General features: G+C 40.5%; 1 protein-coding gene across 1 annotated transcript in view; it reads left to right on the top strand.

The window, feature by feature from the left end:
• LOC120063882 (ubiquitin-associated protein 1-like) overlaps nucleotides 1–16,535 on the top strand; it is a 37,552-nt gene that overhangs the window by 8,711 nt on the left and 12,306 nt on the right. Inside the window, exons 2-3 of the mRNA XM_039014203.1 lie at nucleotides 13,143–13,183; nucleotides 13,282–13,406. Of these exons, the coding sequence (XP_038870131.1) occupies nucleotides 13,150–13,183; nucleotides 13,282–13,406 (159 nt within the window). The 5' untranslated portion in view covers nucleotides 13,143–13,149. The remainder of the gene's footprint in view (nucleotides 1–13,142; nucleotides 13,184–13,281; nucleotides 13,407–16,535) is intronic.

Below are 16,535 nucleotides of genomic sequence, written 5' to 3'. Positions count from 1 at the left end.
AACAAAATAACCTCATATATAATCAAGTTGATGGCACAGTCATATAGCCAGCACCTACATAAAGCTGTGTGACTCGCTCATTCATGGCTTTGGATCAAAATAAGTACCAGCATTCTTTCTGAAATGTTTTGGGTATCCTGACCTGGACACCATGTACAGTATTATAATAGCCCATTATGGCCTATTAGCAGGACAATATACCTTTAACAACACCTCTCTGTATTTTGATACTTTGGATAGGTGCTCCAGAGTGGATGGGGGCTCCCGCAGTACAAACAGATGCAGGTTCTATACCCGTTCCGGCCGAAACCGGGAGACCCGTGAGGCGGCTTTTGGTTTTAATTTAGAATTCTCCAATACTCTATGCAATTGATGGCGATATTCGATATCGCCATCTAAATCGATATTTTTCGATATACTGTAGGCCTACCGTAGGCGACATGAGTCTCACTAGTGTTGAGTAATGTGCTGTTAAAAGTGGTGTAGGTCTTATTTATTTAAAGATCATATTGAAGTTAGAAGCAATAGGATTTGAAGCAATAGCCTACAACTATTTTAGCACAGTTTCGCGCTGCTTTGAGACAAGCATGGCGACTGGTCTTGATAAATCAAAGATATTTTCACTGAATCTCCATTTGGGTATTGGTTAGACTGCAATTATGGTGTTGAAATGTTATGCTCTTAGTGTAAACTTGATTTAACTAGGCAAGTCGGCTAAGAACAAATTCTTATTTATAAGGACAGCCTACTCCTTCCCCGTTGGGGAATTGAACCCCGGTCTCCCGCATGGCACGGGGATTCTTTAGCTAAATAGCCAAGCACTGTAGCCTACTCCCGACTGTCACGTTGTACAGCTCCATATTTTCCTTTCCATCCTAACGTAAACAGAGGGCTTTTCGTTTTCCTGGAATAGAAACAATATAATATTAATCAAATGAATTAAGCAACATTTCTTTATCAGCCCCGTATACTATGTTCTTACAAAAAAGGTTTTAAATTCTCTAGTAAAGACACTATTGAAGGCTATAAAATACTTCTCAAAGATGCCCTCCGGTAGTCTAACTAGCATTAATGGTACCGGTGGTTCACACTTAAATAACCTGCCATAGAATTCTGCTGCACCATGCAAGCTGCGCCGCAGTACGCTGCAACTTTTAAAGGACGAACCAATTTATAGCCTTATTCTAAAATTGATCAATTTGTCTCCCCCCCCCCCCCCCCCCCCCCCCCATCTACACACAATACCCCATAATGACAAGCAAAAACTGGTTTTTAGAAATGTTTACATATATAATTTATTTTTATTTTTAAATGGATCACATTTACATAAGTATTCAGACCCCTTACTCAGTACTTTGTTGAAGAACCTTTGGCAGCGATTACAGCCTCGAGTCTTCATGGGTATGATGCTACAATTTCGTTCGGGTTCAAGTCGGGGCTCTGGCTTGGCCACTCAAGGACATTCAGAGACATGTCCCAAATCCACTCCTGCATTGTCTTGGCTGTGTGCTTAGGGTTGTTGTCCTGTTGGAAGGTGAACCTTCGCACCAGTCTGAGGTCCTGAGTGCTCTGGAGCAGGTTTTCATCAAGGATCTCTCTGTACTTTGCTCCCTTCATCTTCACCTCGATCCTGACTAGTCTCCCAGTCCCTGCCACTGAAAAACCTCCCCACAGCATGATGCTGCCACAATGCTTCACCGTAGGGATGGTGCTAGGTTTCCTCCAGGCCAAAGAGTTCAATCTTGGTTTCATCAGACCAGAGAATCTTGTTTCTCATGGTCTGAGTCCTTTAGGTGCCTTTTGGATAACTCCAAGCAGGCTGTCATGCCGATCTTTCTCAGTTTGGCCGGGCGGCCAGCTCTAGGAAGAGTCTTGGTGGTTCCAAACTTCTTCCATTTCAGAATGATGGAGGCCACTTTGTTCTTGGGGACCTTCAATGCTGCAGAAATGTTTTGGAACCCTTCCCCAGATCTGTGCCTCGACACAATCCATGGTTTTTGCTCTGACATGGACTGTCAGAGACAGAGACCTTGACAGGGACCCTGACAGGGACCTTTTTATATAGACAGGTGTGTGCCTTTTCAAATCATGTCTGTTTATCATCTGTTTATTTTTTAATACATTTGCTAAAATTTCTAAAAACCTGTTTCCGCTTTGTCATTATTCGGTTTTGTGTGTAGATTGAGGACCTTTTTATTTAATAAATTTTAGAATAAGGTTGTAACGTAATAAAATGTGGAAGAAGTCAAGGGGTCTGCATACTTTCCGAATGCACTGTATACATCATTGCCTGCATGCCACTTCCCACAACAAGCCCTAACCCATTTTACTAAAGGAGAGCAGTTGGTGTTGCTTGACCACAGAGTTAAGAGCACTTCACATGCCATTCACTTAGTCTGCATGGTCAAACGCAACAAGATGTTAGTGACAACGATGCTGCTTTCAAAGCGTTCTATAATGACACTTAGTTTGTGTCGTGTTTTCTTAGCAAGTTGTGACTGACAATAAATCATGTTAGCCTCTAATGCTTATTGCTAGTTAGTTGGATGGCTAGTTAGCTAGGTTTGATCTGACTTATTACATTTAGCTATCTGATATCAGCCTGAAATGAGTGCTGGTGTAGGCCTCGATCAGCATGTTTTTGGTGCAGTACAGTATCTTCTAAATAAAAGAGGAATAGACGAAGCATGACTGTTAGCTAGCTAGCTACACGATGAAGGGGTATTTAACATTGTATAGGGTCCCCTGGGAAATGCTGACCAACACCTTTTAGTCCTACCCTTCTACAATAATACCTATCTGGCTTATTCATTTGTCATGTCAAACAACAATGTATTCATAGTGCTGCCTACTCTATGTGACCGACCGCCTTGATTCGGTCTTATGTAGCAAAATTTGAAATGGTGTGTTCTACATTGGATAAAAGCAGAGACACAGAGCTACACAATGGTAAATCATACACTGCATTTGAGGAACAATGGGAAAGTTATTCTGCTTCAAAAGTTGATAAACTTGTAACCCCCACTTTGGCTCTTGAATGTTTTGGTACACCTACTGTAGAGTTCTTCTTTGTCTACACCCATTCAGCATTCCTCACAGCATTGTTCCCATTCAGCATTCTTCACAGCCTCTTAAGCCAGCCCCACCCATCTCTATAAGGATTGTGAGGTCATGTGCTAAACAATGAGTAGTGTAGTAAAGATTTAAGACTAAGTGGTAAAAGTAGTAGCCTACAATAAGGAAATATTTCAGGTAAACAAAGTGTCCAGATAAAAATGTTTTATAAATATTAGATGACACACTTGTCTAAATTGATGGGTCATGTGAAAGATAAGTTATATCCCGCAGCTGCGTCTTGCCAAGTGGATGGGTCTCTACAGAAGGTGTAAACGGTACAGCGAACTGGTTACTTGCATAGTAGCAATATCAAAAATAGATAGTGTCAATGCCAGTAGAGAAAACATAATATACAGTGTGTACAAGAACAATATCAATAATGATATAAGTGATATGGTAGTTATATCAGGGGTTAAGTGGCTGAGCAGCAGGACAAAAACTAAATTGTAGCATGTCATGTGAATAGAGGCACTGCATAAAGTGATGATGACTGGGAACTCGCCCCCAGTGATGAACTGGTCTGTCTGAACCACGCATGAACAAGGAATCTATATTCGGAGATCCTGTTTCTGTCCTGCCCTTGACTTTGGTACAGGGCATGTGATGTCCATCGCCTCTGTCGCAAAATTCCATGATCTTCTCAAAGACACGTTTGTCTAGCTGTGGCCAGTCCAGGTGGTGCTTGTACATGCAGACCATCTATGGCAGGAAGGATGTCCGCGTTGCGCAGCAGCTGAAACCTGGTCCCGACTGAGTCCGAACGCTCCTTGGAGACAACACCATGCTCCAGTGCATCGAAGCTGTAAAACAGGAAACCCCCCCCCCCCCTTAAAATGTGAAATTACAACTTTACATAACATCAATTCACCTCCCAAGTTAAGATAAGAAGAATAACCTCATGCAATGAAAATTATATTCACCTGAAGTGCTGGTACTGCTTGATCTGTGGCAGCATCCTGAAGTACAGAGTGAGGTGTTGTTGCCAGCCATAGCTTTCCACCAGCACCGTACCATCCTCCAGTCCAATCAGCTGTGGGATTTTGACCCCTGTCACAGTGCTGTCCTTCACAACACCAGCAATCTCAAAGTGTTAACTCTGGTATTTCTGAAGTGCTGCTTGATGAGGCCGATGCACCAGTCGGGGGGCAAACTTGGTGTGGCCTGTGATCAGGAAGTGAAGGTCCAGACTGCTGGAGCTTGTGCATGGTCATGATCATCCTCGCAGTGGCAGACCACGTGTAACAACACCTGCACAGGATCGGTACATCCGAACATCACACCTGCGGGACAGGTACAGGATGGCAGCAACAACTGCCAAAGTTACACCAGGAACGCACAATCCCTCCATCAGTGCTGACTGTCCGCAATAGGCTGAGAGGCTGGACTGAGGGCTTGTAGGCCTGTTGTAAGGAAGGTCCTCACCAGACATCAACGGCAACAACGTCGCCTATGGGCACAAACCCACCGTCGCTGGACCAGACAGGACTGGCAAAAAGTGCTCTTCACTGACGAGTCGCAGTTTTGTTTCACCGGCGGTGATGGTCGAATTTGCGTTAATCGTCGAAGGAATGAGTGTTACACTGAGGCCTGTACTCTGGAGCGGGATTGATTTGGAAGTGGAGAGTCCGTCATGGTCTGGGGCGGTGTGTCACAGCATCATCGGCCAGAGCTTGTCATTGCAGGCAATCTCAACGCTGTGCGTTACAGGGAAGACATCCTCCTCCCTCATGTGGTACCCTTCCTGCAGGCTCATCCTGACATGACCCTCCAGCATGACAATGCCACCAGCCATACTGCTTATTCTGTGCGTGATTTCCTGCAAGACAGGAATGTCAGTGTTCTGCCATGGCCAGCGAAGATCCCGGCTCTCAATCCCATTGAGCACGTCTGGGACCTGTTGGATCGGAGGGTGAGGGCTATGGCCATTCCCCCTAGAAATGTCCTGGAACTTGCAGGTGCCTTGGTGGAAGAGTGGGGTAACATCTCACAGCAATAACTGGCAAATCTGGTGCAGTCCATGAGGAGATGGCCACACCAGATACTGGTGGCCACACCAGATACTGAATGTAACTTTTTTTTATTTTTACCCCCCCCCCTTTTGTTTAGGGTCACATTATTCCATTTATGTTAGTCACATGTCTGTGGAACTTGTTCAGTTTGTCTCAGTTGTTGAATCTTGTTATGTTCATACAAATATTTACACGTTAAGTTTGCTGAAAATAAATGCAGTTGACAGTGAGAGGACGTTGCTGAGTTTATATTTTGTGTGCATCTATCCAGCTATGCTGTTAATCAGTATAAAGGAGGACATATTGCTTACTTGAGAAAAATCAAAGCTGTAAATGCATCCTGATGTCTTTCCTTGCTGGTTCAGTAGGGCCCCCCAGAGACAACTGTAGGTCTTGACAGGTGGTCTTGCAGTCAGCAACCAGCTTCAGGTAGACAGACCGCTCACGATGAACAAGTGCTTGCTTGGGCCAGCTCTCTTTTTGATGGGAGGCATTAGACCATTCTCCTTGTATGACTGGTGGATAGTCAGATGTCTAAATAAAAGACGTGTAGCTCGCTAGCTAAACAATGAACCATCATCCCAATCCATAGAGTACTAGCAATACAAACCATTTTGTCATAGCTAGCTAAAGTTACCCAAATGGGTCCAATGTTAGCTAGCTAACCTTAGGCTATAACTAGCAATGCAAATGGCTTTGAGATACTACTCCACAGATCATACACGTAATGTTAGCTAGCGAGCCAGACACCTAACGTCAGCTAGCTAGCTAACAGTAAGCTTTAACTTGCAATGAAAACAACCTTCTGACAAAATTAGAAACGCATAATGTCTGAAACTGTAGCTAGACTCTTACCCGTATACATGGATGAACACTTCACGGCAGACTGAAACCCCTTTTATTGAATAAGACGTCCTGTGTCGTTTTTGTTTGTACAGCTTGCTTGGCCCATTGTGTCAAGTCACCCTGGTTCACATGGTCTGATTCATTTTCAGAGTCTGAGAGAGCCAGCATGGGAAGATTGTCCTCCTGAAAGTAGTCCATCACAACTTTTTCCCACTTTATAGACAAGATGCTACACGGCAGACCAATACGAAACTTATTTCTCGGCATGCCCAGCACATTCATTATCTCAGCCTATCATGGTTAGCGGTAAGGTTCCTGTCTTATGTGGCTAAACCAGCTTGCCTTGTAATATAACAACTTTATTGGTATTTACAGATGGTTTGTTATTAACCTCTATGGTGTGTCGTCCCACAAGTCACCTCTTCGCTGTTGACGTTGAGACTGGTGTTTTGTGGCTACTATTTAATGAAGCTGCCAGTTGAGGACTTGTGAGGCGTCTCTTTCTCAAACTAGAATGTACTTGTCCTCTTGCTCAGTTGTGCACTGGGACCTCCCACTCCTCTTTCTATTCTGGTTAGAGCCAGTTTGCGCTGTTCTGTGAAGGGAGTAGTACCTAGCCTTGTACGGGATCTTCAGTTTCTTGGAAATTTCTCACATGGAATAACCTTCATTTCTCAGAACAAGAATAGACTGACGAGTTTCATAAGATAGGCCTTTGTTTCTGGCCATTTTGAGCCTGTAATCGAACCCACAAATGCTGATGCTCCAGATACTCAACTAGCCTAAAGAAGGCCAGTTTTATTGCTTCTTTAATCAAAACAACAGTTTTCAGCTGTGCTACCATAATTGCAAAAGGGTTTTCTAATAATCAATTAGCCTTTTAAAATCATAAACTTGGATTAGATAACACAATGTGCCATTGGAACACAGGAGAGATGGTTGTAGTGGGTCTTCAACTGTACATACTTTAAAATCTGCCGTTTCCAGCTACAATAGTAATTTACAACATTAACAATGTCTACACTGAATTTCTGATCAACTTGATGTTATTTTGATGGACAAAAAATTTGCTTTTCTTTCAAAATCAAGGACATTGCTAAGTGACGCCAAACTTTTGAACGATAGTGTGTGTATACATTTGACGTCGGAAGTTTACATACACCTTAGCCAAATGTATTTAGACTCAGTTTTTCACAATTCCTGACATTTAATCCTAGTAAAAATTCCCTGTCTTAGGTCAGTTAGGATCACCACTTTATTTTCAGAATGTGAAATGTCAGAATAATAGTAGAGAGAATGGTTTATTTCAGCTTTTATTTCTTTCATCACATTCGGGGTGTGTCAGAAGTTTACACACTCTCAATTAGTATTTGGTAGAATTGCTTTTAAATTGTTTAACTTGGGTCAAACGTTTCGGGTAGCCTTCCACAAGCTTCCCACAATAAGTTGGATGAATTTTGGCCCATTCCTCCTGACAGAGCTGGTGTAACTGAGTCAGGTTTGTAGGCCTCCTTGCTCGCATACGCCTTTTCAGTTCTGCACACAAATGTTCTATAGGATTGAGGCCAGGGTTTTGTGATGGCCACTCCAATACCTTGACTTTGTTGTCCTTAAGCCATTTTGCCACAACTTTGGAAGTATGCTTGGGGTCATTGTCCATTTGGAAGACCCATTTGCGACCAAGCTTTAACTTCCTGACTGATGTCTTGAGATGTTGCTTCAATATATCCACATAATGTTCCTGCCTCATGATGCCATCTATTTTGTGAAGTGCACCAGTCCCTTCTGCAGCAAAGCACCCCCACAACATGATGCTGCCACACCCATGCTTCCCGGTTGGGACGGTGTTCTTCGGCTTGCAAGCCTCCCTCTTTTTCCTCCAGATATATAGATGGTCATTATGGCCAAACGGTTCTATTTTTGTTTCATCAGACCAGAGGACATTTCTCCAAAAAGTACGATCTTTGTCCCCATGTGCAGTTGCAAACCGTAATCTGGCTTTTTTATGGCGGTTTTGGAGCAGTAGGGCTTCTTCCCTGCTGAGCGGCCTTTCAGATTATATCGACATAGGACTCGTTTTACTGTGGCTATAGATACTTTTGTACCCGTTTCCTCCAGCATCTTCACAAGGTCCTTTGCTGTTCTGGGATTGATTTGCAATTTTCACACCGAAGTACGTTAATCTCTAGGAGACAGAACGCGTTTCCATCCTGAGCGTTATGACGTCTGCGTGGTCCCATAGTGTTTATACTTGCATACTGTTGTTTGTACAGTTTAACGTGGTACCTTCAGGTGTTTGGAAATTGCTCCCAAGGGTGAACCAGACTTGTGAAGGGCTACAGTTTGTTTTCTGAGGTCTTGGTTGATTTCTTGTGATTTTCCCTTGATGTCAAGCGAAGACGCACTGAGTTTGAAGGTAGGCGTTGAATACATCCACAGGTACACCTCCAATTGACTCAAATGACGTCAATTAGCCTATCAGAAGCTTCTAAAGCCATGACACAATTTTCTGGAATTTTCCAAGCTGTTTAAAGGCACAGTCAACTTAGTGTATGTAAACTTCTGACCAATTCACTGGAATTGTGATACAGTGAATTATAAGTGAAATAATCTGTCTGTAAACAATTGTTGGACAAATTACTTGTCATGCACAAAGTAGATGTCCTAACCGACTTGCCAAAACTGTAGTTTGTTGACAAGAAATTTGGAGTGGTTGAAAAACTAGTTTTAATGACTCCAGCATAAGTGTATGTAAACTTCCGACTTCAACTGTACATACTTAAAAAAAAATATATATATATAAGTATGTACAGTTGAAGTCGGAAGTTTACATACACTTATGCTGGAGTCATTAAAACTTGTTTATATATATATATATATCTGTTATAATTCCCCGCAAACCCTACCAGCCCTCCCCCAATTGGAGTCAACTAATAAACTAACACTTAGGCTTTTACCTTCATATTATACACATTTTACAGACATAATCTATTTTACAATAGTGATATTTTGTTTGTTTTTAGTCCTTCTATTTTGATTTCTATTTGTAACTGTACTATTTCACAATTTCTGAACCTAAATACATTTTAGAGACCCCGTATGTTTTACTTTGGGTATCTTGTTTTATTAGTCCCACTCTTCAGCTCCATTCAACCCCTCCCATCTATTAACACCATCCATTTTGGATTTCTATTTGCCATATATTTTTCAACTGTGCTGTGATGCTTCACAAAAGTACTGAACCTTTCTATTCTCATAGCTTCTACAGATTGTAAATTAAAGAACATTTTTTGCTAAAATAATTATAAACTTATGACTTTTAAAATCACCCAATATTGCTATTTGCAGCGTTAGTTCTAGGTAAATTTTGCAATTGTTCAGCCATTCCTGGTACCTGTAACCAAAAATCGAGCTACATATGGACAGTACCTTAATAAATTATCTAATGACTCTGCCTCTTCGCAGCAAAATCTGCGGAACTGGGAAGATTGTATATATATATATTCCATATATAAGATTGTATATATATATTCTATTCTATTGGTTGCAAGAATTTTGTATAATATTTTAAGTTTTGAATCCGGCGTTATTTTGCGTGTCAATTCATAAACCATGTGCCATGGAATTGGTACATCGAACATCTTTTCCCAACTATTTTGCAATTTATATGGCACAGCTGTAAATTTTTTGGTCCTTAAATTAAATTGGTATATGCTTTTATTTATCACAATTTTCTTTAACCATTTATGGTTTTTAATGAAGAGCCGACAGACAAGTTCCTTACTTTTCCCCCTTCTACTTGCCTCTTCCATTTTTGTGGTGATGCTGCAATTAGTTGGTTGTAAGTTTGGGTAGAGCAGACATTTCCATATGTCTGTGTTAGCTGCATGTGTGACACAACTCCACCAGTCCTATTTATGATATCATTTACAAAAATGAAACCTTTTTTAAACATTTTATTGATTTATTTTTATCAATTACTATATTTGATTTTAACTTTATTATTTGTTTTGTATTTTCTGGTGGATTAAACTGAAATTGCAACCAACTTTATAAGGCTTGTTTAAAAAAGAACGATATTTTGGAGAAATAACCAAAAGTGAGCAGTTGTAATCTGAATAAAGGAAAAAGGCCATTCTTGAACATTGGGTGAGACATTCTTACTAATTTACTAGAGAACCATTTCGGATTTAAGTATAACTTTTGTATGACTGATGCCTGTAGTGAGAGGTCTAATGCTTTAATATTGAATAATTTCTGCCCTCTGAATTCATATTTGTTATATAAATAGGTCCTTCCCAAATAAAAATCAAATATGTTTTTGTTCATATAATTTAAAAAGCAGGTCACTAGGTGTAGGCATAAGCAAATGGGTAAACTGTGAAATGACTAAAGAGTTAATCAGGGTGATTTTTCAACAAATGGGTATTTTCCTTTCCATGGTAGCAAGATCTTGTCTATTTATGGTAACTTTCTATAAAAATTTACTGGAGTGAGATCATTTTTTCCCGGGATTTGTATACCGAGTATGTCCACATCCCTGTCAGACCATTTTATTGGTAAACTACACAGTAATGTAAAAGTTTTTTTAGTGATCTAATACCTAATATAGTACACTTATCATAATTTGTTTTTAATCCAGAGAGGATAGCAAAAGTATCTAGATCCTCTATGAGGCTGTGGAGGGATTCTAATTGTGGTTTTAAAAGAAAACAACATGAATCAAAAGTGTACAATGACACTTGTTTTAAAGCCATGGATTTCTAATCCCGTAATGTTATTGTTGGGTTTAATTTTAACAGCTAACATTTCAACGGCAATAATAAATAGATATGCCGATAGTGGACAACCTTGTTTTACTCCTCTTGACAGTTTCATACTTTCTGAGATGTAGCCATTATTTACTATTTTACACCTAGGGTTACTACACACCTATTTAACCCATTTTATAAGAGATTCTCCAAAGTTGAAATATTCTAGGCATTTATATATAAACTCCAGTCGTACTTTATCAAAAGCCTTTTCAAAATCAGCTTTGAAAACCAGGCCTGGTTTTCCCGATATTTCATAGTATTCTATTGTTTCCAGTACTTGTCTTATATTATCTCCAATGTATCGTCCATGTAAAAACCTGTCTGATTTAGGATGAATAATATCTGACAATACCTTTTTTAATTCTATGCGCCAAGCATTTACCTAGAAATTTTGCATCACAACAGTGTAAAAGGCCTCCAATTTTTTCAATGGACTGGATATATATATATATATATATATATATAAAACACACACCACACTTGGATCCTGTTTCAGTAATAATGAAATCAGACCTTCTTGTTGCGTGTCCGATAACCTACAGTTTATATAGGGGTGGTTAAAATATGCTAATAATGCTCCTCCTGAGTATATCAAAAAAGGTTTGGTATACTTCCAATGGTATGCCATCCAGCCCTGGAGTTTTCCCAGTCTTAAAGGCTTTAATTGCATCAAGAAGTTCCTCCTCTGTAATTTGGCCTTCACATGAGTCTTTCTGTACAGATGTTAATTTTACATTATTAATAGGAACAAAATACATTCAATTCGCTTCGGTTAGTGGAGATGGAGGAGACTGAAACAAACATTCTTAAAGTACTTCCTCTTTCAAAATATAATTTGGTGAATCATGCGTGGCTCCATTTGTAACAAGTTTCAATACATTTTTTTTGGTAGCATTTCTATGTTGAAGATTGGTGCATTTTCCCCCATATTCCATTCAGTTCGCTTTATTTGTATAATACACTGCTCAAAAAAATAAAGGGAACACTTAAACAACACAATGTAACTCCAAGTCAATCACACTTCTGTGAAATCAAACTGTCCACTTAGGAAGCAACACTGATTGACAATACATTTCACATGCTGTTGTGCAAATGGAATAGACAAAAGGTGGAAATTATAGGCAATTAGCAAGACACCCCCAATAAAGGAGTGATTCTGCAGGTGGTGACCACAGACCACTTCTCAGTTCCTATGCTTCCTGGCTGATGTTTTGGTCACTTTTGAATGCTGGCGGTGCTCTCACTCTAGTGGTAGCATGAGACGGAGTCTACAACCCACACAAGTGGCTCAGGTAGTGCAGCTCATCCAGGATGGCACATCAATGCGAGCTGTGGCAAGAAGGTTTGCTGTGTCTGTCAGCGTAGTGTCCAGAGCATGGAGGCGCTACCAGGAGACAGGCCAGTACATCAGGAGACGTGGAGGAGGCCGTAGGAGGGCAACAACCCAGCAGCAGGACCGCTACCTCCGCCTTGACTCTTTTGATCTAAATAGCTTTTGTTTTATAGATGAGTACTGAATTGCATGGCCTCTAAAGGCACATTTAAAAGTGTCTCAAACAATAAGGGGATCTGCTGTACCTAGGTTGTCGGGAAAGCGTCAGTTATAAGTTATTCTGTTCTAGTTATAAACAAGTTATCATCCAGTAGGCTTTGATTTAAATTTCCAATATCCTTGCCCACGTGGAAATTCTGTAAGAGTAATATATATATATGTGATGATCCGAGAAAGTAATCAAGACAACTAGCTTGATTAAGTTTCTTAGACTTGCTTTCAATCAGAATCACATCTATAACTCTCATTTCTATGTGAATTTGGTTGGGTTTCCCAAAAAGTTACATATTGCAGGTTTAAAAAACACAAAATACCATTAAATATGTCATCACACTATTTTTCATATAATTGACAGTGTGGTATTTTAGCTATATTGCCCAGCCTTAATTGGCCCTGTGCACCCGGGGACATGCCACTGTCTGCACAGAGGGGGGCTTGCTTAGCTGTCTTTGAGCTTTTTGGGAGGGGGGGCTTACCAGAAGCATGCCACCTTATAGTCATTCTGATGTAGGCTACATGACGGTTGAAACATCTACAGTTTTAATAAAGAAAATAAAAAGATGACTGTGATATGTGGTGTTACCTAACTTTAGTTGAATGCATTGCTCTAGATAAGTGTCTGCTAAATGACCTAAATGCAATGTTAAAATGTGATGATGTGCTTATCTTTTATGTATCCAAAACCTGTAACCTTACCATGATGCAACTCTGGACAGGCAGGGATACAGTTGTAATGGTAGATGTGGTGTTGATATCTTGGTTTTGTTTCACTGCGTCCACTCATGAGCCCTGTGTTTGTTTCAGACTCTAAATGGCTGCGAGGAAGTCTGATACCCACAACAATGGTGAGTGTGTCTCTCTTTCTGCCTCTTAATTTTCTCCATCCATCTGCTCATTTTGGTGTAATTTTCATTCAGGCTGCCTCCTCAAACTGTTTTTCCAGGACCCATTAGCTACCTTGATGACGTTCCCTTCAAAATCAACGATAAGTTCCGCTGCCCTGCCAAAGTGGGGCTTCCCGTTGGCATCTGCCTGCCTGACTGTGACTCTGTGCTCGCCAATCTGCAGGTAAGTCTTCTGACTTTGGCGCTGTTGCATCAAGGGCTTCAATGACTGGGATGCTTGGGGGTGATTTGTATCGCACCCTCTTTATATTAGTCTGGGATCCTTAACTTTAAGAAAAATACGTAACCGAAACACTTTAAAAAATACGCAATATTTAAAAAATTACACAATATTTAAAAAATACGTTCACAGTGCAGTTATCACAAAACATTATTTTCTGTGTTATAGCCTAACTAGACGAAAGGCTATAAAGGCCTGGGGAAAGTTGGGTAATTGAAAGGTAGACTCAGCCATATGATGTAGATGCAGAAAACAAACAGCATAGGCCTAGTGGGACAATTTCCGTAACAAGTAAGAGCATTGAAGCGCGAGGCCCTCGCTACCGCACTGAACAGCGTGATGCGAACCCGTGCACATGCACAGATACTGTGTGAGAGCGAAGTGTTCCATCTCGCTCATCTCAATATCCTAACCTATTCATTGATGATGCCCTGCTTTACTGAAGTTCCAAGACATTGCAAGCCAAGAAATTGTGAGAGACAGCATTCTATTGCAAGATACAGCTTTTCATTGCAGATAGGCCTAGTGCACAGTTCTGACTGTCTGCCTGGCGGCAGACAGTCTGTGCCCCCTCCCCTTTCTCTCCGTCCCTTGCTAGTTCGCTATGAAAGATGCAAGTGTTTTTGTTCTCGGAAGTACTGCAACTAATTAGTCTCCTCCGTTTTCAAAAATACTTAATCTTAGGAATTTTGACACTCAGAAATGGGAGTCGACATTGGGAGTCGACGTGCAAGGAGTAGAGGAATTAATTATTTTGGAGTCTATGCTCCACCACTTATGTCATTTACGTTAACAGTTTAAAAAATGGCAGAGAAAGGCAAGAGGGTGGATCAGCTTTAATATTGCATATAGATTGTGGCTTCTATCAATGTAATTGTCTGCATCATTTCCAATCCTTTTTTTTCTTCCTTATTTTCCCCCTAACCCTACCACCCCTCCATTAATAGGAGTAACCTAATGGACAATAACACTAAGGCTTCTACTTCCAGTTTATACAGTTGAAGTCGGAAGTTTACATACACTTTAGCCAAAGACATATAAACTCAGTTTTTCACAATTCCTGACATTTTATGCTAGTAAAAATTCTCTGTCTTAGGTCACTTAGGATCACCACTTTATTTTAAGAATGTGAAATGTCAGAATAATAGTAGAGAATGATATTTCAGCTTTTATTTCTTTCATCACATTCCCAGTGGGTCAGAAGTTTACATACACTCAATTAGTATTTGGTAGCATTGCCTTTTTAAATTGTTTAACTTGGGTCAAACGTTTTGGGTAGCCTTCCACAAGCTTCCCACAATAAGTTGGGTGAATTTTGGCCCATTCCTCCTGACAGAGCTGGTGTAACTGAGTCGGGTTTGTAGGCCTCCTTGCACGCACATGCTTTTTCAGTAATGCACACAAATGTTCTATGGGATTGAGGTCAGGGCTTTGATGGCCACTACAATACCTTGACTTTGTTGTCCTTAAGCCATTTTGCCACAACTTTGGAAGTATGCTTGGGGTCATTGTCCATTTGGAAGACCCATTTGCGACCAAGCTTTAACTTCCTGACTGATGTCTTGAGATGTTGCTTCAATATATCCACATCATTTTCCTTCCTCATGATGCCATTTATTTTGTGAAGTGCACCAATCCCTCCTGCAGCAAAGCACCCCCACAACATGATTCTGCCACCCCCTTGCTTCCCGGTTGGGATGGTGTTCTTCGGCTTGCAAGCCTCCCCCTTTTTCCTCCAAACATAACGATGGTCATTACGGCCAAACAGTTATCTTTGTTTCATCAGACCAGAGAACATTTCTCCAAATAGTATGATATTTGTCCCCATGTGCAGTTGCAAACTGTAGTCTGGCTTTTGTATGGCGGATTTGGAGCAGTGGCTTCTTCCTTGCTGAGCAGCCTTTCAGGTTATGTCGATATAGGACTTGTTTTACTGTGGATATAGATAGTTTTGTACCTGTTTCCTCCAGCATCTTCACAAGGTCCTTTGCTGTTTTTCTGGGATTGATTTTCACTTTTCGCACTTAAGTACGTTCATCTCTAGGAGACAGAATGCGTCTCCATCCTGAGCGGTATGATGGCTGTGTGGTCCCATAGTGTAAATACTTGCATACTATTGTTTGTACAGATGAACGTGGTACCTTCAGGTGTTTGGAAATTGCTCCCAAGGGTGAACCAGACTTGTGGAGGGCTACAGTTTGTTTTCTGAGGTCTTGGCTGATTTCTTGTGATTTTCCCTTGATGTCAAGCAAAGACGCACTGAGTTTGAAGGTAGGCCTTGAATACATCCACAGGTACACCTCCAATTGACTCAAATGATGTCAATTAGCCTATCAGAAGCTTCTAAAGCCATTACATAATTTTCAGGAATTTTCCAAGCTGTTTAAAGGCACAGTCAACTTAGTGTATGTAAACTTCTGACCAATTCACTGGAATTGTGATAGTGAATTATAAGTGAAATAATCTCTGTAAACAATTGTTGGGAAAATGGACTTGGATCATGCACAAAGTAGATGTGCTAACCGACTTGCCAAAACAATAGTTTAACAAGAAATTTGTGGAGTGGTTGAAAAACGAGTTTTAATGACTCCGACCTAAGTGTATGTAAACTTCCGACTTACTGTGTCCATAAAATGTATATAGTATCTTTTACATTAGTTATCTTTTTGTTTGTTTTTAGTCCCATCCTTCAGCTACCCTCAACCCCTACCATCCATCTCTGAACACCATCCAGTTTTAAATTTGCTTTATATTTTTCAATTGTGCTGTGGTGTTTCACAAAAGTTCTGAACCTTTTCTATTCTCATAGTTTCTACAGATTGTAAATTAAAGAAACCATTTTTCTAAGAGTATTATTGATGAATTGACTTTTCAGATCACGCAGCAATACTTTTGAGAAGTTAAATGAGAAAGAAATGCGAACTTTGTGGTGGAATTTGCGGTACAGTAATGGTAGTACAGTTGCAATGCTTAACCATCTGAAAGGGACGCACCGTGAGACCCAAACCATTGCTGACAGCAGTGCAGCTGCATTGTGAATTCACATGGAATTTTATGAATCTTATTGTTTTA

The sequence above is a fragment of the Salvelinus namaycush genome, chromosome 2 (genome assembly GCF_016432855.1).
Source record: "Salvelinus namaycush isolate Seneca chromosome 2, SaNama_1.0, whole genome shotgun sequence".
Classification (NCBI taxonomy): domain Eukaryota; kingdom Metazoa; phylum Chordata; class Actinopteri; order Salmoniformes; family Salmonidae; genus Salvelinus; species Salvelinus namaycush.
Note: the sequence above shows the minus strand (reverse complement) of the source record. Positions and strands in the feature narration are given on the sequence as shown.